This window comes from Pongo pygmaeus, chromosome 5 (assembly GCF_028885625.2).
Source record: "Pongo pygmaeus isolate AG05252 chromosome 5, NHGRI_mPonPyg2-v2.0_pri, whole genome shotgun sequence".
NCBI lineage: Eukaryota > Metazoa > Chordata > Mammalia > Primates > Hominidae > Pongo > Pongo pygmaeus.
In genome coordinates this window covers 26,197,545-26,223,506 of record NC_072378.2, presented here as the reverse complement: position 1 = coordinate 26,223,506, position 25,962 = coordinate 26,197,545, and the positions used below count along the sequence as shown (strand labels likewise).

The window sequence follows — 25,962 nt, the reverse complement described above, 5'->3', positions numbered from 1 at the left end:
TGGCCACACTAATCTCATTCAGCATCCCAGAAAGGCCTCGGCCTTTGTGAGCAAGCTCTTATCTCCAGGCCTCTCACAAAGACCTGTTCCAGTAGAAGCTCAGGGGAGCACACTGGACATTATTCCAACAACCCTTTCCCCACAGCTATGCAGCCAAATCTGCCAGCTCAGTTAATTAATTAATTAAGCAATTCAGAGATGAGGGTCCGCCCAGGCTGGAGGGCAGTAGCTGCAACCTCAAGCTCCTGGGCTCTAAGTGATCCTCTTCAGTCTACCCAGAAGCTGGGACTGCAGGCATGTGCCACCACACCCAGCTAATTTTTTTTTTTTTTTTCGGTAGGGACCCGGCCAACCTATTCTTGAACTCCTGGTCTCCAGCCTCCTGAAGTGCTGGGATTACAAGCATGAACCACTGCGCCCAGCCAACCCGCCCAGTCTTGTTAGACATGGGGTCTGTAGTTTCTAGTAGTTTCTTGAGTCTAGGGTTCCTACCTCATGTTTTATAGTTAATTTAGGAGAGGGACTGTGTCTGTTTATCTGGGGAGGTAGGGGCGGGCAGGGGGATAGAGGGGACTTCAATTAATGAAACCAGAAGCAAAACTCAGTTGAAGACACCGGTCATGAGAGTGGCCTGATTATGGCCAATCTTACATAATGTGTGAGATCTTGATATTAGCCCATCCTTGAGAGTTCTCTATAAAGCTACAGGGACTTGGGAGCACCTTTAATTACACACAACCCATGTTCCTGTGGATTATGGTTTATTAGATTGCACATGCCTAAATAAAGACATCCTCTGCAGTCTTTTGACAATTCTATAAGCATCTTCTGACTCCACAATTAGACAGCTAAGAGATCTGTGTTACTTCCCTCACATATATAAATAATTTTAAATAAAAATCATGGCGTGAATAATTTATTTCCTCTACCGATTTGAAGCTATCCATTTGGAAGACCACTGTGAAGAGACGAAATAAGTCTTCTGCCAAAAATTACTTATTAATTTACAAGGAAAAGGGGAAGTTTTGTTCCTCTCCTTGAATTTGACTGAAAATCGAGGGCTTTCTCGAATAGTTTTGGCATCCAGGGTCATTTTTCATTAAAAAGCGAAAAGTCATGTGAAATATGAATTTCCGCAGATTATTCAGCACTAGACCCTGGGAGATTCTGTAAAAAGGGGTTTTGTTATAATCAACTTTTCCGGGTAAAACAAACACAAATACTCCTCCTCCAAGGGGCGGGGGCGGTGCCTAGGTGATGCACCAATCACAGCGCGCCCTACCCTATATAAGGCCCCGAGGCCCCGTGGCGTTTTATGCTCTTCGCTGGTTATTACGGCTTTCGTTTCTCTGTTGGTATGTCTGAAACCGTGCCTGCAGCTTCTGCCGGTGCTGTTCCAGCCGCTATGGAGAAACTTCTAACCAAGAAGCGAGGGAAGAAGCCGGCTGGCTTGACAAGTGCAAGTAGCAAAGTGCCGAACCTCTCTGTGTCCAAGTTGATCACTCAGGCCCTTTCAGTGTCACAGGAACGAGTAGGTATGTCTCTGGCTGCGCTCAAGAAGGCACTGGCCGCTGCTGGCTACGACGTGGAGAAGAATAACAGCCGCATCAAACTGTCCCTTAAGAGCTTAGTGAACAAGGGAGTCCTGGTGCAAACCAGGGGTACTGGTGCCTCTGGTTCCTTCAAGCTTAGTAAGAAGGTCATTCCTAAATCTGCCAGGAGCAAGACTAAAAAGTCAGTTTCCGCCAAGACCAAGAAGCTGGTTTTATCCAGGGACTCCAAGTCACCAAAGACTGCTAAAACCAATAAGAGAGCCAAAAAGCCGAGGGCGACAGCTCCTAAAACAGCTGTTACGAGAGGGAGAAAGGCTAAAGGAGCCAAGGGTAAGCAACAGCAGAAGAGCCCAGTAAAGGCAAGGGCTGCGAAGCCAAAATTGACCCAACATCATAAAGCTAATATTAGAAAGGCCACATCTAAGAAGTAAAGAGCTTTCCGGGAGGCCGATTTGCAAAGAACCCAAAGGCTCTTTTAAGAGCCACCCACATTATTTTAAGATGGCGTAACACTGGAAACTTAAGTTTCTGTGACAGTTACCTGTAGGTTTAAGTTGTGATGCAGCTGAGTTGAAGTCTTGAGGTTGGAGAATTAATTCAGGCCAGGCTTCAAGACCATCCTGGAACATAGCCGGACTACCATCTATACCAGGGGTTCTTATTCCCCCGGCCACCGACCGGTAACTGGTCCCTGTCCGTGGCACGTTACGAACTGGGCCGCACAGCTGAGGGGTGAGTGAACATTAACCACCTGAGCTCCACCGCCTGTCAGGTTAGCTGCAGCATTAGATTCTCATAAGCTCAAACTCTATTGTGAACGGCACATGCAAGGGATCTAGGTTTCAGGCTCTTTGTGACAATCTAATGCTTGATGATCTGAGGTTGGAACAGTCTTAGTCCGGAAACCATGCCCCCAGCCCCTGCACCCCCTGGCCCGTGGTATAATTGTCTTAGAACAAAACCGGTCTCTGGTGTCAAAAAGATTGGAGACTACTGGTTTTACAAAAAAGGAAATTAATCAAGCATGGTTGGTGCGCTCCCTTAGTCCCTGCGCCCAGGCGTTTAAGGATACAGTGAGCTATGGTGGTGCTACCTCACTCCAGCCTGGGTGACAGCGAGTCAGACCTTGTCTCAAAACTTTAAAAAAAAAAAGAGTTGAAAAAGGGCTTCTTGTCAGAGACTGATGCGTATCTAGAGGTCCAGGAACTAAAAAGTCTGATGTCCAATCCTGAAAAGTTCGATGGTGTACTAGAGTAGGCTTTTACGTATAAGATCATCTAAGTTCTGGAAATGCCAGTGTCAGGGAAGGGAAGTGGAGAGCAATTCGGCATCGAAACATAATTTGCTGATACTTTTTTTTAGCACAAGTACTACATTCTAGTCTTTCTGTGGTGTCATTGTAACTATTGTTTCTTAATATGCTGTCCACCATCTTCAAGGGATCAATAAATAGGAATCAAGGTGTCCCAGAATATGGATTAGGGGAGCTTTTTTTTTTTTTTTATTCATTAACCTGTAGCTGAAATTTAGAATTTTATTCCATTGAGTGTGACTGATAGAAATAACAAATTTGTAGGTTATAGTTGTTGCAAGAATCTTGAAATTGTGCTTGCTTATTTCCAAAGTACTATTATTATTAGGTATGTCAACAAAAACACATATTACTGTCAAGTGGTTTGATAATTATTTTAATATTATTGGTCTAATACAATTGTAACCCTATGAATTACTTTTAAGTATCTTATTTATGAAAAGAATCTATAAGTTTCATCAGACTGCCAGAGCATTGCGAACACTGAAAAATTTTAAGAATCCAAACCTTAATGGAAATGTTGGAGGCTGCCCAGTTGGGGTCTGAATTCAACCTTCCTGAATCACAAAATTGTTTTAACTCTCGGTCTGAGCTAAAGTACGTTTCTCTCTAAACAAACATAGTTTATTTTAATTTTCCTTCGATTTGTGATTTAGTATTCTTACTGATCATCATAAATATTCAATCAATGCTAATGTTAGTCTACTTTGGACCATGGTATTTCGAGAAACTTTGAACAAAGTCCCCTGCAAAACTATGCATTGCATTATTTCACATATATTTATGTTTTCCAGACGGTTCAATAGTACCTCACTTTTCTGAACTTATTTGTATAGTTTGGCATCTTTTTAAAAATTAAGTTGTGTCCTATAATGAAAAGTTATAAACACTATGTTTTAAATTTGTATAGATAAAATCAACCACAGACCTTTCCTTGCTTGGATGTAATTGCCATTCTTTCCCAATGAGTTCGGAATTAAGAGGATTGTGCAAAAATATGCCTCACTTGCCTGACATATCAGAGAGCCCTTTTGTCTAAATGCTGTGCCCAGCAATGGACTGTCGTCAGATTCTCATCACATACAGTGAGGATGAACAACTGGCCTCCCAGCAGCTGGCTGGTCTCTCAATAATATGGGAATCCCTCAAGATGGCTTCCTGCACCTTTGCTCCTCTATCCTTGTATGTATACAAGGCTAGCATGCCTGGCATACATAAGGTTAAAAACAAAATCAACCAGTTATGGTTCTTCCTCCAGTTCTGGGGATTATTAGACCACTTTTTTTTTTTTTTTTTTTTTGGATGGAGCCTCGCTCTGTCACCCAGGCTAGAGTGCATTGGCACAATCTCGGCTCACTGGAACCTCCACCTCCTGGATTCAAGCAGTTCTCTGGCTCAGCCTCCCAAGTAGCTGGGATTACAGGTGCCCGCCACCACGCCCGGCTAATTTTTGTATTTTTAGTAGACGGGGGTTTCACCATCTTGGCCAGGCTGGTCTTGAACGCCTGACCTCATGATCCACCCGCCTTGGCCTACCAAACTGCTGGGATTACAGGCGTGAGCCACCGCGCCCGGCCTTAAGACCACTTTGTTTTGGCCAATAGGACAACAGCCATAGAACCCTCCGCGAATGAGAGCTTGTCCCTAAAGATGCTTTATTTACATAGCTGTGCGCCGCAGGAGCCAAAAGGTGATAACCTTTGTTCAACACGCGCCTCCAGCCCTTTGGTTAAGTTGAAAGTACCATTCTTAGAATACACTAAAACACTTAATTTTTTTTTTTTTTTTTTTTGAGAGGGAGTCTCGCTCTGCCACCCAGGCTGGAGGGTAGTGGCGCGATCTCGGCTCACTGCAACCTATGCCTCTGGGCTAGCTGAGCCTACAGATGCAGACCACCACGTCCGGCTAAGTTTCGTATTTGTTTTGGTAGAGATGGGGTTTCACCATTTTGGCCAGGCTGGTCTCGAGTTCTTGACCTCAAGTGTGATACACTCACTTTGGCCTCCCAAAGTGCTGGAATTACAGTCGTGAGCCACTGCGCCCAGCAAAATGCTTCTTTTGTGGAGGCAATCACTGTATTAGCGCTTGCCTCTCTATGCCTACTTTTTGCTTTGAAATTTTGTCACAATGTGGCCGGTCATTGCAAACACAATTCATTCTTATGCAGGCTATCACAGTGAATTCCGGCATCCAAACTCATTCTCGCAACGCATTTCAGCTCTTTAAAGATTTTGTGAGCGGCCCTGAAAAGGGCCTTTGGTGTTTTGTTTTGTTTTTTTTTAAGTTCCCAGGAGACCGCGTATTCTTAGATTCAGCCGCCGAAACCATATAGAGTGCGCCCCTGACGTTTTAGGGCATATACTACATCCATGGCTGTGACGGTTTTGCGCTTGGCGTGCTCCGTATAGGTGACGGCGTCTCGAATAACGTTCTCTAAGAAAACCTTAAGCACACCTCGAGTCTCCTCGTAGATAAGACCGGAAATGCGCTTGACGCCACCGCGCCGAGCCAAACGGCGAATAGCGGGCTTTGTAATGCCCTGGATGTTATCCCGGAGCACCTTACGATGCCGCTTAGCACCACCCTTCCCCAAGCCTTTTCCGCCCTTGCCGCGACCAGACATGATTTGTATCACAGTGGAAGTTATGAACTGAAACAGTCCCTTAAATACAAACTTGGCGGACCTGATTGAAAACAACATGAATTGGCGCGGATTTTTTTTTTTTTTTCAAATTAGGTCACCAAGTGGGTGGAGCAAGAAAACTGTTTCATTACGAGTTCATTGTTTTCATTGGCCAGTGACAGCTCACTCTTCCTGGGACTGGAAGGGTGTCTGCAAGTTGAATGCACTGTATTCGTGTCAGCTTAATGACGCTAAGCACAGCCCCACTCCAGATTTCTTTTTATTTGCACTTACTAATAAATTACGGAATAGTTCATTGGGGAACATACAAATAATGTTTAAAGGAGGTCAGGTTTATAGGTCAAGGGATTTACCCTCCCAATCATTTTAATATTTTTATTTAAACCAGACATTTTGATGGCCTTCTCTGTGCTGGACAAACTATAAGTTTGGCTATGAAGCGTCACTCGTAAAGACCCTATGTTTTGGGAAGGCAAAACGGTAGCCAAATAATTGCAAATTAAAACCTCATAAGTGCAAACTTCTTTCTCGTCACCTTCCCTATCTCGATTCAAATATTTATCGAGTGACTCATTTTTCTGCAAAAGTCTGAGAGAGACAGGGAACATAAACTTAAGTCTGGATAATATGTTTTCCCGGGACGCTCTTCCTGGTCTGCTGTGCCTGTTTGGTGTGCCTGAAATTCCAAACACTCTTCCCTTCCCTCCGTTTTTAATCCCCTTTCAACTTGCTCCAGCTTTAGAGAAAAGAACATACGTTTTGTACAGTTGGGGATTAATTGAAGTGTAGGGCTAATACTTGATTAAGGTCATTACAAAATCTACAGGGTCTTCCTCTGGGAGGTTTTTGTGATAAGATTATTGGTGTTAAAATAAGGCTAATCCCCTTGAAAAATAAATAGAATAAGAGAATTGGGTCTGAATGTGGTTTGAAGAAAGGGACTTCTCAATTCAAAATTATATTCTTAGCTTCCTGCCGGAGCTTTCCAGAATGCCCAAAAGATCCACTTTTGTTTAAAAAACAAAAACACAACCCCACCCACCACTCTCTGGTTAATAAATGAATTTCTATTGGGAATATTTAGAATGGGGCTGTGGCCTGTGAGAGACATTATATAGTAACCTCAGACTTGCTCACATGAAGAGAAGAAATCCAGGAATGGAGAAAAAAGACCCAGGAAAGGCCAGAATGCTCTACATGTCATATTGTTTGTATCACTTCTGAAATAATTGATTACATTTTTGTGCCCCAAATTGGTTTTTCCATTCACTGTCCACATGCCACAACACAGACCTTATAACTAGAGACTTAGCTAGGAAGAAATGTCAAACATTACGGAGAAAAAATGCAGAGTCTGAGATCATAAGTAAAACTCTGAAATCTCAACATGCCTTTTAATTCATGAAAATAAAAAATATAGCAGCATATGCAATATGATAATTCTCTGAAAACATACATCATGTGAACTACCCTGCAACACATCTCGCCAAGTGCCATCTTCATTTAAACCAGAGATCTGGGATGCCTTTCCTTTATTTTGCCTATTATATCATTTATAAAACCCTATTTTTATTTTGATATTTTATTTACTTTCTATTTCCTGCTCCTAATATCTCCTTTCTAAACTTTTCTCAATGGTAGTGACTGAAAAACAATGAATGTCAGAACAAATATTTAAAGGATCTATACGTGTAGATATATATATTTAAAATGGATTCTTCCACTCTGGGAAGAATTCAGGCATGCTCAATCTTATGGTTTGGGAGAGGGGTGGCTCACTCGCCGAATCTGTATGGCTTCTCGTTCGCTTTCCATTTCACCTTCCTCTCACCCATCAGATCAAACTCATTCGTTGAACAAGAGACCTAGGCCCTTCAGATTAAAATTCTGCAAACAAGTTGTGGTTGAGAGGATACGTGAAGCATTCAAACAAATAAACCTATGATATTAATCAGAGGTCTTGCCCTGATGCAGTGGCTCACGGCTGTAATCCCAGCAATTCAGGAGGCTGAGTTGGGAGAATCGCTTGAGCTCAGGAGTTCAAGACCATTTTGGGCAACATAGCAAGTCTTCATCTCCACTTAAAAAAAAATAACCAGAGGTCTTATGAAAATATAAATTGTCCAGAACTACCCTCCACAAACTAACTCTCTCAGAATATTTGATATGAGGAATGGAATATGGCGTGTGTGTGTGTATGTGTATATGTGTGCGTGTGTGTATGCACCTATATATGGCACCTGTATATTCAACAAACAATTCTGATAATTGGCCAGTGTTGAGAATGACTAGCAGTCCAGCATACACTATCAGTTTTAAGTATATAATTGCACTTTAGTAAAATGTAAAGAAATCCCAGAGTAGAAATACTTTTGAGCTATATTACAGGTGAGAAAATGCATAAGTATAGTCTCACCCAAGTTAGACTATGGGGGCTTTATAATGTCACAACAGTTGTTTCCAGGCATTTGGGGACATCACCACTGGTCTTGGGCAAACAACTCCTCTAGCCAATGGCTGATTTATCTCACTCCCATCTAAGGCTTCACTGCATTTCTCCTTTTCAGCAACCTAACTTATTTAAAAATATCCATTTTCTGATTCATTTTTTTCTGAATTAAACTGTCAGTGCCATTGGCACACCTTTGGTTCTGTAGCATAACCTATGTCTCTGCTGTGTTTTTTTTTTTACCTCCACTCCTTACTTTTCTAGGAAAAAATCTCTGCTTTTTTTTTCAGTTTAAATTATTTTACAAAAAGCTTTCTTGACTTGCACTTCCTAGGCTTGCTGTCCTTGTGTGGGCACTCTCCCATAAACACTATTAATACACTTCGATTTGTTAAAAATAAAGATATTTGGACAGAAAATTTCTTTTTCTTTTCTTTTTTTTTTAATTTTTATTTTTTTCCTAGACTGGAGTACAGTGGCAACATGATGGCTCATGGTAGCCTACACTTCCCCGGAATCAAGTGATCCTCCCACCTCAACCTCCCAAGTAGCTGGGACTACAGGTATGCACGACCACATCTGACTAATTTTGTTTTTTTGTTTGTTTGTTTTGTTTTTTGAGATGGAGTTTCGCTCTTGTTGCCCAGGCTGGAGTGCAATGGCGCGATCTCGGCTCACCGCAACCTCCACCTCCCAGGTTCAAGCAATTCTCCTGCCTCAGCCTCCCGAGTAGCTGGGATTACAGGCATGCACCACCACACCCGGCTAATTTTGTATTTTTAGTAGAGATGGGGTTTCTCCATGTTGAGGCTGGTCTCGAGCTCCTGACCTCAGGTGATCCGCCCACCTCGGCCTCCCAAAGTGCTGGGATTACAGGCGTGAACCACCACGCCCAGCCACTAATTTTGTGTATTTTATAGAGATGGGCTTTCCCTGTGTTGTCCAGGCTGGTCTTGAACTCCTGGGCTTAAGTGATCTGCCCACCTTGTCCTCCCAAAATGCTAGGATTACTGGTGTGAGCCACCAGGTCTGGCTGGAAAGATAATTTCTAACATTATCCTCTCTTAAACATTTGTTTCAAAAATTTTACAAACATGATAGTAATTAAATTTGATTTTCAAAATTCCCTTGAATACTTTCTTAATAGCACTCAGAAAGCACAAAGTATTTTTACATTTGTTTTAGTGATGAAATTGTGAACCCAAAGTTACACAAAGAAAAACCTGTAACATTATCCCCATACTTAAAACAGATGCCCTCATATACACAGTAAAACTTTTGGGGGCAGTAGTGAAGTTGGTTATTTACTGTTTTATGAAAGTGCCATTCAGCCAGGTGCAGTGGCTCATGACTGTAATCCCAGCACTTTGGGAGGTCGAGGCAGACCGATCACGAGGTCAGGAGTTCGAGACCAGCCTGACCAAAATGATGAAACCCCATCTCTACTCTACTAAAAATACAAAAATTAGCTGGGCGTGGTGGTGTGTGCCTGTAGTCCCAGCTACTCAGGAGGCTGGGGCAGGAGAATCACTTGAACCCGGGATGCGGAGGTTGCAGTGAGCTGAGATCGCACCACTGCACTCCAGCCTGGGAGACAGGGCGAGCTCCGTCTCGAAAAAAAAAACGAAACAATGCCGTCGTAGGGACTCAGTTTTAAGGAATAAATCAAGGATATTTAACTCAATAGACTACAGTTAGCTAACGTGACTTGCACTGAAAGTTATACAAATATTGGTACTTATTCCCCTGCCCCCAAAGTATGAATTAAAGACTCCAAAATTCTTTTTAGAATCTTCAGAGTAAGAGCTAGAATTTGATTTTTTTTAAAGAATAAAAAAATACTTTGTATCTAAATCTGGTGTATAAAATAACTTGGTGGATGATGCTTCAAGGCTATCCATCCCCACATTTCTCCCTGAATGATAAAGAGAATAAATGGATATGTCAATTCAAAAGTTAGAAATTTGGCCGGGCACGGTGGCTCACTCCTGATAATTCTTTCGGATGCTGAGGTGGGTGGATCGCATGAGCTCCGGAGATCAAGACCAGCCTGGGCAACATAGCCAGAACCCGTTTCAATAAATAATAGAAAAAAAATGAGCCAGGCGTGGTGGTCCCAGCTACTCAGGAGGCTGAGGTGGGAGGATCACTTGAGCTCAGGAGGTCGAGACTGCAGTGAGCCGTGATCGCACTACTGCACACCAGCCTTGGTGTCAGACTGAGACCCTGTCTCAACAACAACAAAACAAGTTAGAAATCTGGCTGGCGCGGTAGCTCACGCCTGTAATCCCAGCACTGTGGGAGGCCGAGGAGGGCGGATCATTTGAGGTCAGGAGTTCGAAACCAGCCTGACCAACATGATGAAACTCCATCTCTACTAAAAATACAAAAAAAATTAGCCGTGCATGGTGGCATGCACCTGTAGTCTCAGCTACTTGGGAGACTGAGGCAGGAAAATCGCTTGAACCCAGGAGGCAGAGGTTGCAGTGAGCCAAGATCATGCCACTGCATTCCAGCCTGGGTGATAGAGTGAGACTCTGTCTCAAGAAAAAAAAAAAAATTCTGTAGGAACGGAACAAAATATCCTTAAATTTTAAAATACATCTGAAAGATAGTTCAAAATATTTAGGAAAAAAATTATAGGGATCAGGCAAATTCTGAGATTCCTTTTTCCCTGCAGCAAACATTAGGAGTGCTGCTATTCCTAAAAACATGTTAACAGTTGCCACACCATATGTTTCCTTGGCTCAGACATAAGTTTGTGTAGTTGTTATTCCAGAATGGCTAGAATAAAAATCCAGCACAATCATTTTCTTCAGCAAGTTAACTAACCTCTCTGTGCCTTGGTTTCATAACAGCAACATAAGCATAACAGAATAGCAGCAATAGCTCCTACCTACCTCATAAGATTCTTTGGAGGAATTAAATTAAGATTCAGAACAGAGCCTAATATCTAGTAAGTAATAATAATTGGCTAAAAAAATTTTTCTTAAGATTATATATATTCATGGGGTACAAGTACAATTTTGCTACATTGATATATTGCATTGTGGTGAAATCAGGGCCTTCAATCCATCCTGGAAAAAAGAAAAGTTTTTGAAAAGATTTCTGCCATGGAAAACTTTTAATGTACAAATTCATCCATCCAATAAATAGAAAATATATAAGTATCGACTCCAAATCCACCATATCAATCTCTTCTACACCTTAAACAATTACTCAGAAATAGAATGCTTGAGATACCAGAATGCATGCATATCAAGTAATAAATGTATGCAGGAGGTCAAGGCATCCTAGGCTTTCAAATAAAATTGTCATACAAAATACTTTAATATTGTAGTAACATTCTACATGTTAGAGTGTAGAAGTTAATCGCTGATGCAAAAAAGGAAAAGAACACCTTATACCCAAAGCCTACAGAGAGAATCACAATTACAAATATCAGCCTGCATGTGAAAATCTTTAATTTGAAAGTCAGAAATATGTAAATGATAGTCATTGTTAAATCAGATTGTGATTTGAAAAAAAGTTAGTTTAAAACTGAGTTTATGAGAAATTTGGGGATTTTAGAGACAGTGTTTTGTTTTTAAATGTGTGTGAGTTTGTGAAGAATGTTTTATAAAATACTGACAGTACTATAAGATGACATTATTATAATACAACATAAGAATTTTGGCCTGTACCTCTCAGCAGTCCTCAATCACCTGCTCTACTTGTCTCAATGATTATCAGAGTGGTTTGTTTTCCTTCTGTTGTGTTCCCAGTTCAGGCAGCTCAGCAATGGCCTGTGATTCCAGCAATTCAAATAGCTGGTAAGTAGTTTCTTGTTTGTTTTCTCAAATTTTCAGGGGCTTTTCTCTACAAGCGATTTCCAGTTCACGCACCTCCACCCATTCTTTATTCCTTTACCGTCAGGAAAACCCTCAGCCCTGCATCTCTGGTCACCGGACCACCGTGGTATGTTTACCTATGGCCACCAGGTGTCACCCTTCTCTTTACTACCATGGTTTGTGAATGGTTTTGCCAGGGGTGAATAAGAAAGAATTTAAAATGCAGGTCTTTGATTTTTCAAATGTAGTTGATCTTAAGAATTTATGAATAAAGCCAGAAAAATTAAGCTTAAAAAACACCGAAAGAAAATGAGGACTTAAAATTTCTATTAAAAAAATTAACAGGCCACAGTTGCTGATGTTTAGTAAATGTGTTACCGAAATGTGTTACTGTGAAGACTGGGGTGTTTCTTGAAATCTCAGCCCAGGTGAAATAAAACCAATATAAAACAAATGCTTACCTAATGAATTAATTGTAACATATTCTTTATGAGGTAGAAGAGTAAGTGAAGCCTTATAGCAGTCTGCTTTCAGTATACTACAATATTAAGAGAGAAAGAATTTGTCATATGCTTTCAGAATGGTTTGTTGGTAAAATAACCAGTGCCTTACAACTTAGACGACAATGTCCCTAGAGTGAAGAAACACAATTAATTCGGCTACCACAGTTGAATGAAAATATTCCGTAAGACAAAATGTAAAGAAATTAGAAGCAAAATAAATGTCTCCAAAATGACAAAGCGATTAAGTATATACACAGGATGAACAAGAACATCAATAAAATCATGCAGTATACAATACAATGTAAATTTATTAAAGTATATGCATTTTTAATGCAACAATAATACTAACAGGTAATAGACAAGCTGTTAATAGTTTATCACTGGCTAATTAAATAACAGCTTTAATTGTATTCATTTTATAGCTTTTCTACAATGAGCATAAATCACATTTACTTTTTTCTACATAACTTTTCTAACCAGAAAAAAAGAAAATGGTTTAAGAGATGAGATATCTTTGCTAAAATTTAATGCCTACAGAAGAAACTTTTGAGCTGTACATGTTATCCTGAAGCACCTGCCCTTCAAGACAGAATGCTTGTACCACATTTATGCAGCCAAATGCATGTAGCAACATAAACACATGCCATCTGGACATATATATTAAGACTATTGACGGCCGTGCAGGGTGGCTCATGCTTGTAATCTCAGCACTTTGGGAGGCCAAGACAGGTGGATCACAAGGTCAGGAGAGTTCGAGACCAGCCTGGCCAACATGGTGAAACCCCGTCTCTACTAAAAACACAAAAATTAGCCGGGCATGTTGGTGCACGCCTGTAATCCCAGCTACTCGGGAGGCTGAGGCAGGAGAATCGCTTGAACCTGGGAGGCAGAGGTTACAGTGAGCCAAGATCCTGCCATTGCACTCCAGCCTGGGCAATAGAGTCTCAAAAAAAAAAGACTCTTTTGAACATGGTGAACTGATTTCCCAGAATCTAGCAATTCCTGAGTGTCCTGGTTAGATTTTTTTTTTAATGTGCACTGGAACACCAGTGGTCCCATGGCAGGACCTGGGCATCCTCTAAGCCACTTGGTGGCTTCCATTGTACCATCTCAAAATGAGAGAGCTTACTCCACTTCTTCGAGGGAAATACCACCAGAGTTCTGACTCCAGAGGCACTGGCCTAGGGAGGACACTGTGTGTGAAGCCCAGCAGGGCCACTAGCTGTCCCCACCAATTACAGTCCTTGCGTAGGGTCCAAAGAAATGAATGCCAAAGAGAGCAACAGAGGAGCAAGGGAGTCACATTCCAGGACCTTCCTTCAGGGACTTTTAAAGGAAACATGACGGCTGAGGATCAGCTGGTTGTTTTCTGCTGTTTCCCTTCATGTGATTCAAGCTCACTCAGAAGAAACACAATGAGACAAGAGAAGAGCCATCTCCTTCCTTCTCTATTTACTCTAGGCATCTAAACTACTGAATGTAATGGTGTGTGAGATGTATCAAACGGTCAGACTGACTGAGTTTGAACCTGTTTCTATCACTGACAAGCTATGAGATACTCTATTCTTCACTTTCTTTATTTTTTCATTTTTTTTATTTTTATTTTTATTTTTTTGAGATGGAGTCTCACTCTGTCACTTAGGCTGGAGTGCAGTGGCGCGAACTCGGCTCACTGCAAGCTCTGCCTCCTGGGTTCATGCCATTCTCCTGCCTCAACCTCCCGAGTAGCTGGGATTACAGGCGCCTGCCACCATGCCCAGCTGATTTTTTGTATTTTTATTAGAGACGGGGTTTCACCATGTTAGCCAGGATGGTCTTGATCTCCTGACCTCATGATCCACCCGCTTTGGCCTCCCAAAGTGCTGGGATTACAGGCGTGAGCCACCATGCCTGGCCTACTTCACTTTCTTCATCTAAAAAAGAAATGGGGATAATAGTACCTATCTCATAGAATTATTGTAAGAATTGCATGCAGTAATGCATGTAAGTAGGTGCTCAGAAGAGTTGGACATGAAGTAAGTGCTTTTATCATCATTATCATCATCCTTATCATAATTTTCATTATCAGAACAAGGAGAGACCAGGTAGAAAATTATTGTGATTCTTCAGGTCTGGAATACTAGAGTAGCATCCCAAATGAAGTCACCATTAAACTTTGCAAATATGTATGACACCTTCATGCCAATTAGAAAAAGACACCTCTTCGCAACCCCTTTCAAGATATTTGCCTCCTACCTGCTAAAAACACCCATCATACTACCCACAGATAGCCATGATGCTTTTTCTGGGACAGGTGCCTCTTCCATTCGTGCAGTGTACAGCCTTCATAGCTGTGCAACTCACACCACAATCAGATGGAAGAATCCCCATGGCTTGATGACAGATGAGTTACTGGGTAACACAGAGAGAGGATTCAAAGGAAAAGTCGAAGGAGTCCAGAAAATGCATAGATACATGTGTAAAATTCTGGTAAGGTTATGACTAGCCATGTCCCAGGGTTCAAAGCTTTTCTCAGATGTTAAAATGAATCATGTAAGTCCCCCAAATTTAAGGAGTCCTCTTCCAAAAATAGGAAATGAGATGACATAGGTGTATGTGTCTGAGGTGATGGAGGAAATGAAGGAAGCCTCTAGATGCAGCTTGAGGTTCATGAGAGGCAGTTCCAGGGGAGAGGTCACAGCTAGGGATCACTGGCATGCAGGAACTCAGAAACCTAAATAGTGAAATCTTTTTGAGGAAATGAACAGAGAAGGCTAAGAGCAAGGAGTTCTTCAGGCAATTTCTATGTTTAGGTTCAACTCTGTCCTGAAACATGAAGAGCTCATAAATGCACTCCCTCTTTGAGTCTCTAGTTTTGTCTCCTTCCCACAATGAGTCTGCAGGCTGCGTGTCACTCACGTTCAGCTAAGACGTAGTGCCCCATGGCTCCTCCTGTAGAGACAACAGACCCAGGAAAGAGGCATCACAAACCTAGGCATCATCTTGCCTCTTCTCTGTTCCTTATTTTCCTCATTCACCCGTCTCAATTTAGACCTGGGCACTATTGGATTTCAAGAAACATTATTTCTCATCTGGAAATGCTTATTGGCTTTCTAACTGGTCTCCTCACCTCTCATCTAACTTCTTAACAACACATTCACCATATAAGGGAGATCGTGGTCCTCCTTTCTTAGGATCCTTCAGTGACAACCCAGTGATCATAACCCAATATCCCAAAAGACCTTTGGACTCTGTATGAGCTGGTTTCTTTCTGATTCTCTTTTCCCTACACCACAGATGTTCAGGGGGTAGAAATGCAAAATTGGTGAGTGATAGCTATGCAAACTCAGGGTTAAGATACAGTAATTATTTCTAATCTCCCAGTATGCCTTATACTCTCCTACTTGGCATGGTTGCTCTGTCTGTGTAGACTTCCCATCATCTTCAACCTCACCTAATGGAATCAAGCTTCTCCTTCAAGATCCAGAAGGCTTTCTTGATCCCCAGCTGAATGTGATCATTCCTTCCTTTGACACCCTAAGCATTTGCTTCCTGCCTGCTTTAGGACCTCATGGGGTCTTCTTTAACTACATTTACTTGCTATCAATTTCATTCCCTACCAGATTTGGGTTCTGAGAATAGCCACAGTGACTTCTCAACCTCAAAGCCCCCGCACTACCTTAAACAGCTCTTGCAAAATAGCAGGTGCTCTGAAGATGTTTGTTGAATTAGAGACTTTCATTCTGGGGAGAACCATTATTTTCTGTCTCCCAGGGAGCTGCTGGTGTCCCCAAAGAATATAAATAAGAAAAATGCTTCCCATGGATGCCAGATCCCCTCTGCCCTTCTTCCCACTGTGCCCTGGGGCAGAGGTACTAAGAGACTTCCCCCTTGTTCCTACTCACTTGAAACCTGCCTCTTCCTTAATATTATGGACAAAATTCCAATGAACAAGATGACGACAAAAACAGCAATTCCACTGATGACTCCAATGACTAGGGTGCCAGACGGTGAGGGCTCTAAAACAGAAAAAGCAAGTTAAAGCCTTTGATTGCCACCCTCAGCCCACTCCCTAACAAAGAGCAGATCCTCATCTCACTGCCATAATTACCCCCTCAGGCACTCCTCTCAACCCCCAATAGATTTTCTCAGCTCCTGGCTCTCATCAGTCACATACCCCAGATCGCAAGGAGGGGCTGATCCAGGCCTGGGTGCTCCACCTGGCACGTATATCTCTGCTCTTCCCCAGGGGGTACAGCCAAGGTTATCCAGCCCTGGTAGGTCCCATCCCCATTGGGCAATACGTCTTTAGGTTCGAACTCCTTGGCATCCATTGGCTGCCTATCCTTCAGCCACTTCATGGTGATGTTCTGGGGGTAGTAGTTCAGGGCCCGACACCGTAGAGTGGTCACTGAAGAGGTCACATGATGTGTCACCTTCACCAAAGGAGGTACTTGACAGGAAAGAGGAAGGATGAGGAGAGGGGATCTGTTTATCCTTGCCAGGAAGATTGGAACTTTCACTTCCTTCTATAGGTTGGAGGAAGGAAATATCCTTTTCAGAAAAAAACAAGCTACAGGAGAGACACCATTTTGTGTCCTAAGATTGGACTCTAACACAGTGTCACTTGGAGAGCAGTCAAATCAGCTTGTTCTCCTCACATGTAAATATACACATCTGTTACCCATGTTCTTTGTTCTGATAGACAAAATTGCCCTTTATGTGCATTGAAAATGATTGAATACAGATGGTCAGTTTCACCTGGGTCAACCTAGGAGGCATTGTTATAAGAAGGGGCCTTGTAAGATAGGTACCCTCAGTGATTATTGCTATGTTATGTGAAAGAAACTTTTAACCTAAAGGATTCTGCTACTCTGATAAGTGGCCTCACTTGATATTTTGTCCTGATATTCATATGATAGCTGACATCTCTGAATTCTCTTTTTTTTTTTAAGATGAAGTCTCACTCTGTTGCCTAGGCTGGAGTGCAGTGGCGCGATCTCGGCTCAGTGCAACTTCCACTTCCCGGGTTCAAGCAATTCTCCTGCCTCAGCCTTCCAATTAGCTGGGACTACAGGTGCGCACGACTGTGCCCAGTTAATTTTTGTATTTTTTTTTTTAGAGACGGGTTTCACCATGTTGGTCAGGCTGGTCTCAAACTCCTGACCTCGTGATCCACACACCTTGGCCTCCCAAAGTGCTGGGATTATAGGGGTGAGCCACCACGCCCAGCCTTGACATTTCTGTATTCTTAACATGTATAAATATACAAGAGATTATTGGTTAAATAAAAAGCAAGGGCTGCAGACACTTCCCTTTGAGCCATATGCATGGAGAAAAGAAATTAAACCCATGACTTGTGGCTGTCTCATACATCTCAATTATAAGGTAGAGACTCTAGGATTGAGAAAGTCCCTTCCCAGAATTTGGAGAGGCACACAACCTCAGCCAACTCTGAAACTCCAATCAGGGATTCCATGCCCTGCATCCTCCTGCACTCTGCCACTATAGTGTGGGGGCAGAAGCATGTTTCTACCATACCTTGTTGGTCCAAAACACCTCTCCCCAGCTCCAGCAACTGCTGCAGCTGTGCAGGGCAGTCCCTCTCGAGGTAGGCCCTGTTCTGCCTGGCCCGAATCTTGTGCCTTTCCCACTCCAGCTTGGTGGGCCAGGCCCCAGGTTCTGCTGCTCTCCAGTCCAGCGTGTCAGGGCAGAATTCAAGGTGGTTCTGCCCATCGTACCCGTACTTCCAGTGGCCCTCGGTACTGTTGTCCTCTTGCATTTCACAGCCCAGGATGACCTGCAGGGTGTGGGACTCTGGAAAAATCCCCAGCCTTGTTACTGCAACCAAAGAAGTAGGTCCCTATTTCCACCATCCCCAAGGACCAAATGATCTCAAGAAGCAAATTCCTTCCCTCTTCCCTGCTCCCACAAGACCTCAGACTTCCAGCTGTTTCCTTCAAGATGCATGGAAAGATGAAAAGCTCTGACAACCTCAGGAAGGTGAGGCCCCCTGTCCACATACCCTTGCTGTGGTTGTGATTTTCCATAATAGTCCAGAAGTCAACAGTGAACATGTGATCCCACCCTTTCAGACTCTGACTCAGCTGCAGCCACATCTGGCTTGAAGTTCTACTGGAAACCCATGGAGTTCGGGGCTCTACACGGCGACTCTCATGATCATAGAACACGAACAGCTGGTCATCCACGTAGCCCAAAGCTTCAAACAAGGAAAGACCAAGGTCCTGCTCTGAGGCACCCATGAAGAGGTAGTGCAGAGAGTGTGAACCTGGAGACAGAGCAACAGGCCTTCACCATGTGTAGTAGGAGGGGAGCAGGATGTTGAGGCTCCACACACCTGCATCAACTCATACCATCAGCTGTGTCTGGTCCTCATTTTGTGAAGGGTGAGTTGCAGTCCTGTCTTTCTTCCATATGACAGTCCTGGCTGCTCTTTCCTTGTGCGTCTTTCTCTGCCATACATGGCTGCCACCCCCTCACTACCCCCAGATCCTATTCCAATACTCGTGATTAGACAGACTCCACTAAAGCTGGTGGATTCTAGAAAATGTTAAGGTGTCTCTAGCCATGATAGTTGAACTCAGGAGTTGGTGCTCAGGGCAAATTAGACCCAAATCCTGAGGAAAAATTCCTTCAGTTTTTTTTTTTTTTTTTTTTTTTTTTTTTTTGTGACGGAGTCTCGCTCTATCACCCAGGCTGGAGTGCAGTGGCACAATCTCAGCTCACTGCAACCTGCACCTCCTGGGTTCAAGGGATTCTCCTGCCTAAGCCTCCTGAAAACCTGGGACTATAGGCGTGCGCCACCCACCAGGCTAATTTTTGTATTTTTAGTAGACATGGGGTTTCACCATGTTGGCCAAGCTTGTCTCAAGCTCCTGATCTCAAGTGATCTGCCTGCCTCAGCCACCAAAGTGCTGGGATTACAGAAGTGATCCACCGTACCCAGCCTTGGCCCTGAATTCTTACACTGAACTGCCTATGTGGCCTCACCACTTGGAAGCCTGACTGGAATCTCAAACTTAACATGTCCAAATGCAGATCCTTGATTTACCCCAAACTGCTCTTTCCTCTGCCTTCACCATCTCAGAAATGGCATTGCCAATTACCCCACTGCTCAGGCCAATAAAATAAAGAACAAAGTCAACTTTAACTCTTCTCTTTTTCAGGGGGTCGGCGGAGACAGGGTCTTGCTCTGTCACCTAGGCTGAACTACAGTGGCACAGTCATGGCTCACTGCAGCCTCAACTTCCTGGGCTCAAGCAATAGCCCCCACCTCAGCCTCCCGAGTAGCTAGGATCACAGGTGCATGCCACCACACCCAGCTAATTTTTGTATTTTTTGTAGAGAAGGGGTTTTGCCGTGTTGCCCAGGCTGGTCTTGAACTCCTGAGCTCAGGAATCTGCCCTCCTTGGCCTCCTCCTTGGCATGAGCTACCACACCCAGCCAATCCTCTTTCTCTCACACAACATAGAATCCTTCAGCAACTTCCCTCAGAATATATTCAGGAGACAATGGTTTGTCACTCCCTTTTCTGTTCCCACCCAGCCCACTCCACCATCTCTTGCCTAGACTGTGTAACAGCTTCCTGGCTGGGCTCCCTGCTTTTACTGTTGCTCCCTTCATTCTGCTTTCCACATAGCAGCCAGAGCAATCTTTTAAAAGCCTGTGACAGATCACTGTTACTCCTTGGCTAGAATTCACACCACAGCCTACAGGCCCCTGCACAACCTTGTTTGTGGCTCCTCTGCTGAGCCCATTACCTACTTCTTGGCCTCTACTCCCCAGCACTACTTGTTTTTTTTTTTTCAACCTGAGCTTTCTAACCAGGAGTTTGTCTCCCAGGTGACATGTGGCAAAGTTTAGAGACATTTTTGGTTGTCAAGACTGGGGGAGTGCTCCTAGCACCTAGTGAGTAGGGAGGACAGGATACTGCTAGACATCCTACATGCAGATGGTAGTCCCCCTTCCCACCCCCCCGCCACCCCCCCCCCCCCCACACACACACACACGTGAGTAGTGCTGAGAAAACCTGCTTTTTAATCCAACTTGCCAGGCCCACTCAGTTTGCCTGGGAAATACTGCTCCCAGTCAATATCATTCTTATTTCCTGCACGTCTCTGCTCAAGTGTCAGCCCCAGAGTGACTTGCCCTGACTTCTCTGCTTCTCACAACACCCATGGTTTCCTGATGTTGTATATCTTTCTGCTCATTTGCTTATTGTCATCTCTCCCACTAGAATGCAAAATATCAAAGGGTAAAGACTTGTTTCCCTGCTCTCTCCCTTGGGGCTTGAACAGTACAATACATGGTTGGGACTCATTTACACTTGTAAACAATGAGTATTTCTGCTCCACATGAAATTTTATTATTCAACCTCTAATGCAGTGTGATGTTTAAGTATCATAGCTATGAAGTGGAGACACGAGCTTTGCCACCAAAGCCCAGTGTACCATTGAATAAATTTGCCAGGAAGCAGGCCGTGCCATGCCTCATTCTTGTCATGTGTAAAATGTGGATACACATAGTACCAAAACTCAAAGTGCTGTGCTGAGGCTGGCGTGTGACCCACAGAACACTGTGCTACACTACGGGCAAAATCACTGTCAATTAAGATTAGAAGCAGCTGTAGTACTTGAAATAACATCAGAAAACCAGATTACTTATGTTCTTTGTAACCTGAAAAGAGTTTTATAATCTGAATTCCAGTTAACTTCTAGTAAAATAAACGTATTATTAGCTCCTACCTCCCTATGCCTAGTGAAAATCAAATAAGATCAGATATGAATGTAACTTACAACTGAGTGCATTGCTTACATGTTCATTATCAGTACTTTGTAGAGAGGCCTCTTAATTACACAGTACATTGCAAATCAATAAAGCCTGGCCGAAAAGAGAATTGTTCAGTTCAAACGTTCAAAACTAACATATACTTAATTTTCCAGGCAAAAGAACAATTGCCAAGAGTGGGGAAAGGCCGAGGTAGGCCTCTCTCCAGGAGCCTCCCACCCCAGAGACCTCCACCCCAGGTCTCACCAAAAGTGGGTGGAATGGTGAAGAATTCAGATCCCCAACGCCACTCTTTCGCGCCCCCACCGCCCAACGCATTCGTTCTGAGGTGGAAACCCCGTGCAGATCCTGCTGTGGGTTTGCTCAGCCTTCTCGGCAAGCACTCAGGGAAGAACTTCCTGTTTGGAGATGACTGGGGAAAAAACTGCACAGCTGACATTGGAAATAAACCCGACTTCCAGGTCCAAGGAGCCCCAGGCTTAGCTCAGCTCAAGTGAGGAACTACGAGATTTATTTAAAAGCATTCTGGTTGGGGAAGGGAGTGGGCGGTTCCAAAAATCACTCCGAAGAGCCCGGACAGCCGGGGGAGGGGGCAGGTCCTGGGGCGAGGGTCCCCTCTCTGCAGTTCAGTGGTAGGCACTCCCTCACGGGGTCTGGACGCAGAAAGTAGGGAGAGGGGCTTGCGGATAGAGTTGAGCAGGTCCTCCAAAGTTAGCAAACTCCCAAGCGCAAAGAAAAGCTAGTTTCGATTTTTCCACCCCCGCCGCGCCCCTAGTTCGCCCGCAGCCCTCGGACTCACGCAGCAAGCGCCCCTGCAGGACCGCGGTCTGTAAAAGCATCAGGAGGAGAAGCGCCGGCCTGGCTCGCGGGCCCATTTCCCCAGCTCTGACCACACGTCCCCGTTAAATCTCCGCTTCTTTTGAGGGGCGGGGAAACGAGGATGGCTCCAGAAGTCACCCTACAGCTATTGCCTAGGCTCAGGAGATGCCCAGTAAAACTTCCTGGTGAAAAGCAACAGGTCTTCAGAACTTTAATTCTCTCTCCTACAGCAGAAGATACCTGCTTGTGAAACACTAGGTGATCCAGTGTCCCCCTTGGTTTTTAAATCCTGAAGGGGTGTTGTGATTGGGGAAAGTACCTTCGCAATGTTCTGATCTGAACTTTAGATATTTAAATATTTATTATTTTCAAAATTCAATTATACATTTAAAAATTTTATCTCAACCTTAGACCAACTTATGTTTTATTTGACTTAGAAATATAAAGCTTTTTCATTTTGTTTTTTGATTCAATTAAATCATAACATTAACCAATTAGATCCTACTGAAACACCTTCCACAGCCTTCATAATTGAGTTATCTGACAAGTGTTTCACAAACTTTACAGTTTTGGGATTATCTGAAGAATGATTAAACATCTTGAGGCCTGCTCCTAACCCCAGACACACTGATTTAATGGGCAATTGTTAGGTAGTTAGACATTAGCAGTTGGGAGGGGATGACAGAAGAGAGCGGAAAGGCTGTCACTAAGACAGCCACTGGCCCACCTAAGTTCAGGCCCAAGACTACCCTAGTGCCACCCTAAGGGATGGAGTTTATGATAAAGTCTGTGGCCAAAATATCCTGGAGAAAGAGAAAGGAGGGTACAGGCGGAAATTCCCTAAAGTGGCACATGCCCAATAACACAAAAGCCTGTCCTCAAGTTCACCCCAAGTTCATCATACCATCATTATAATCAAGTTTACATACAGTTTTGCCCCCCATCCCTGGGAAGCTTTTCTTAACGAATTATAGGTAAGACCATGCACAGTTTAATTTTAGATTGTATAGCTATAAACTTCAGTCAAATAACATCATCCTGTCACTCAGATACAGCCCAAACCTCAACTCCTCCCCACAAACCCCATAAAAAGCACCTTGAGCTCTGTAAAGAAGTGCTGATTTCACTTCGCAGAAATCAGCCCACTCTCTCTCCCTCAGAGTGTATTATTGTGCTTCAATAAACTTTGCTTTAAGCTTGCATTTTGGTGTTAGTTTGTAGTTCTTTGCTCACTATCACAAGAACTGAGATTGCTGGTTCAGAGCTCCAGCTCTAATAATCTCCTCGGTTAAAGGATCCATCCCAAAGCATAATTCCCAGTAACAGTATAGGATGCCACCTGGGCAATGGGATTTTAAAAGCTTTCCTCCTCCCTCAACAAAGTTTGGGAATTATTGCCTTAGACATTTCAAACCATATTAATAAATTTAATACACCTGATTTGCTCCAAACCTTTACATATCTAGCAAATTCAACAGGCATTATTTTTGTAAGCGTGTATGCAAATTTTGGCAATTCAAGAAAATCAAACAGGATATCATCAGGGCCTCAACTGTAGGCGAACAGATACAATAACATTGGAAACATGTAGAATATTGATGATGGACACATTGGGGCTGATAGTACTATTCCTTTTTTTCAATTTTTGGTAAGATATAATTAGCATACCATATAATTCATCTATGTAAAATGCAAAAATTGGCCCGGCTCAGTGGCTCACACTTGTAATCCCAGCACTTTGGGAGGCCGAGGAAGGCAGATCACCTGAGATCAGGGGTTCGAGACCAGCCTGGCCAACTTGATGAAACCCCGTCTTTACTAAAAATACAAAAATTAGCCGGGCGTGCTAGCAGGCAACTGTAATCCCAGCTACATTAGAGGCTGAGGCAGGAGAATCACTTGAACCCGGGAGGCGGAGGTTGCAGTGAGCTAAGATTGTGCCATCGCACTCCATCCAGCATGGGAGACAAGAGCGAGACTTCATCTCCAAAAATAAAAAATTAGCCGGGTGTGGTGGCATGCACCTGTAATTCCAGCTACTCGGGAGGCTGAGACAGGAGAATCGCTTGAACCTAGGAGGCGGAGGTTGTGGTGAGCCGAGATGCCATTGCCGTCCAGCCTCGGCAACAAGAGCGAAACTCCGTCTCAAAAATAAAATAAATAAAATAAAATGCAAAAATTAATGGATTTTAGTATATTTACAGAGATGTGCAACCATTACCAAAATTTTACAACATTTCTATCTCCCCAAAAAGAAACCATGTTCCCCTAATTCAGTACCCCTAATTCATCACCTCCCAGATTCCTCCATTCTCCTCCTCCTCCCCTCCCAGCCCTAGACAATCTTTAATCTACTTTCTTTCTATTTGCAACATTTAGTATACATAGAGCCATATAATATATTGCTTTGCCGTGACTGGCTTCTTTCTTTTAGCATAATGTTTTTATGTATGTTTTTCATGGACCAATAATATCTATTATAAGGACATATCACAACATATTTTATTTATTCATTCATCCACTGATGGACATTGGTTTGTTTCTACTTTACGGCTATTCAGAATAGTGCTGTTATAAACATTTATGTACAAGTTTTTTTGTGGACTTATGTTTTGATTTCTTTTGGTTATATATCTAGAAGTGGGTTTGCTGGGTCATATGGTAACACTATTTAACCTTTTGAGGAACTGCCACATTCTTTTCCAAAGTAAGCATTTTATCCTCCTATCAGCAGTGTATGAGAATTCTGATTTCTCTCCATCTTTGCCTGGGTTTTTGAATCAGGGCCCCAGAAAGAACAAAAATGTGGTTATTCAGTTGTTCCGCCATCACTTGTTGAGAAGACTCTTTTTTCACTGAAGTGTTTTGGCAACCTTATCAAAAATCAATCTACCATAAATGTGAGAGTTTATTTCTGGAGTCTCAATTTTATCCCATAATGCTATAATCTATAATCCTACCTTTTTTTTTTTTTTTTTTCTGACAGAGTCTCACTCTGTTGCCCAGGCTGGAGTGCAGTGGCCCAGTCCCGGCTCACTGCAACCTCCGCCTCCTGGGTTCAAGCGATTCTCCTGCCTCAGCCTCCCAAGCAGCTGGGATTACAGGCACCCGCCACCATGCCTGGCCAATTTTTGTATTTTTAGTAGAGATGGGGTTTCACCATGTTGGTGAGGCTGGTCTGGAACTCCTGACCTCAGGTGATCTGCCCACCTCAGCCTCCCAAAGTGCTGGGATTACAGGCGTGAGCCACCGCACCCAGACTATAATCCTATATTTATGTCAGAACTACACTGTCTTGATTACTATAGCTTTGTAGTAAGTTGAATTCAAGAAGTTTCTCAACTTCAAATTTGATCTTTTTTGGAAGACTATATTAGCTATTCTCAGTCTGCTGAATTTCCATAGGAATTTTAGGATCTATTATCAATGTCTATTCTATTTTTGTATGTGTTTTAATATTTTCATAAGAAACTTTTTTCATTTAAACTTTTTTTTTTTTAAGAAAAATAGTGAAAATCAGAACACTGGGGGTCGGGTGCATTTAACAGGCAGAAGAAGAATAAAAATTTGTCATATAAACAAAAAAGAAATGACCAACCATATTCTGGAAGCCATGGAGTGGTTATAGGTGCCAAAAGCTGCAGAGAAATGGTGTCAGATATACCTGAAAATTGTCCATTATATTTGGACATTAAGAGACTTGGAAGACTTAAGGCATAGATTGCTCAGTGAGACCCCGAGGGCAAATGGTCTGAAGGTGAATAGACCGTTTCACCTTTAAGAGAGCAGGTAGGAAGCTATAAATCCAGGTCTAAAAAGTTGACTGAACTGTTAAGGAAGAAACTGTAATCTTGAGCCACTCTATCCTGGCTCCACCTTCTGCTGCAAGCAAACAGAAATGCTGAAATTCAACACTCACAAAGGCTGGTAAGCTGGAAATGACACAAATTACTCCTGGGAAAGTCAGAATCAGAATTAGGCCATATTTGTTGGGGTTCAGATTTTCATGTACACTTGGGAAAGGGTTTAGCTTATAGGCACATACATGAAGGGAACTGGTATAGG

General features: G+C 43.0%; 3 protein-coding genes and 1 long non-coding RNA gene across 6 annotated transcripts in view; 2 read left to right on the top strand and 2 right to left on the bottom strand.

The window, feature by feature from the left end:
• Nucleotides 1–1,315: 1,315 nt before the first annotated feature.
• Nucleotides 1,316–12,769, top strand: H1-6 (H1.6 linker histone, cluster member). The gene is made up of 3 exons (XM_054491349.2): nt 1,316–2,285; nt 8,423–8,521; nt 11,723–12,769. Exon 1 carries the CDS (start codon nt 1,316–1,318, stop codon nt 1,982–1,984), a length of 669 nt encoding a protein of 222 aa, XP_054347324.1. The 3' UTR covers nt 1,985–2,285; nt 8,423–8,521; nt 11,723–12,769.
• Nucleotides 5,100–25,962, bottom strand: part of LOC129038414 (uncharacterized) — an 84,866-nt gene continuing 64,003 nt past the window's right edge. Inside the window, exon 4 of the mRNA XM_063665889.1 lies at nt 5,100–5,502. Coding sequence (XP_063521959.1) covers nt 5,177–5,502 — 326 coding nt within the window. The 3' untranslated portion in view covers nt 5,100–5,176. The remainder of the gene's footprint in view (nt 5,503–25,962) is intronic.
• On the bottom strand, nt 13,863–22,044 carry HFE (homeostatic iron regulator). 3 transcript variants are annotated; one of them, XM_054491347.2, is made up of 7 exons: nt 21,878–22,044; nt 18,296–18,559; nt 17,812–18,087; nt 16,769–16,799; nt 16,448–16,683; nt 16,176–16,289; nt 13,863–15,222 (listed from the first exon to the last, which is right to left on the bottom strand). In XM_054491347.2, exons 1-7 carry the CDS (start codon nt 21,951–21,953, stop codon nt 15,182–15,184), a joined length of 1,038 nt encoding a protein of 345 aa, XP_054347322.2. In that variant the 5' UTR covers nt 21,954–22,044; the 3' UTR covers nt 13,863–15,181. The 3 variants fall into 3 exon arrangements, with proteins under 3 accessions (XP_054347322.2, XP_054347319.2, XP_054347321.2); XM_054491344.2 differs by lacking the exon at nt 16,769–16,799 and having other exon boundaries at nt 16,448–16,723; nt 21,878–22,041; XM_054491346.2 differs by lacking the exons at nt 16,769–16,799; nt 18,296–18,559 and having other exon boundaries at nt 16,448–16,723; nt 21,878–22,043.
• Nucleotides 18,366–23,099, top strand: LOC134739695 (uncharacterized). Its single transcript, XR_010126599.1, has 2 exons — nt 18,366–18,677; nt 21,234–23,099. It is a non-coding gene; the product is annotated as an uncharacterized LOC134739695 (long non-coding RNA).

Excerpts from the sequence above, each read along its gene's own strand:
- H1-6 (XM_054491349.2), top strand. The coding sequence starts at position 1,316 with ATGCTCTTCGCTGGTTATTACGGCTTTCGTTTCTCTGTTGGTATGTCT.
- HFE (XM_054491344.2), bottom strand. The coding sequence starts at position 21,953 with ATGGGCCCGCGAGCCAGGCCGGCGCTTCTCCTCCTGATGCTTTTACAG. Across the intron at positions 16,724-17,811 it reads AGGTGTTTTGGACCAACAAG|TACCTCCTTTGGTGAAGGTG; the intron begins GTATGGTAGAAA and ends TTTCCTGTCAAG. Across the intron at positions 15,223-16,175 it reads AAGGAAGAGGCAGGTTTCAA|GAGGAGCCATGGGGCACTAC; the intron begins GTGAGTAGGAAC and ends TTGTCTCTACAG.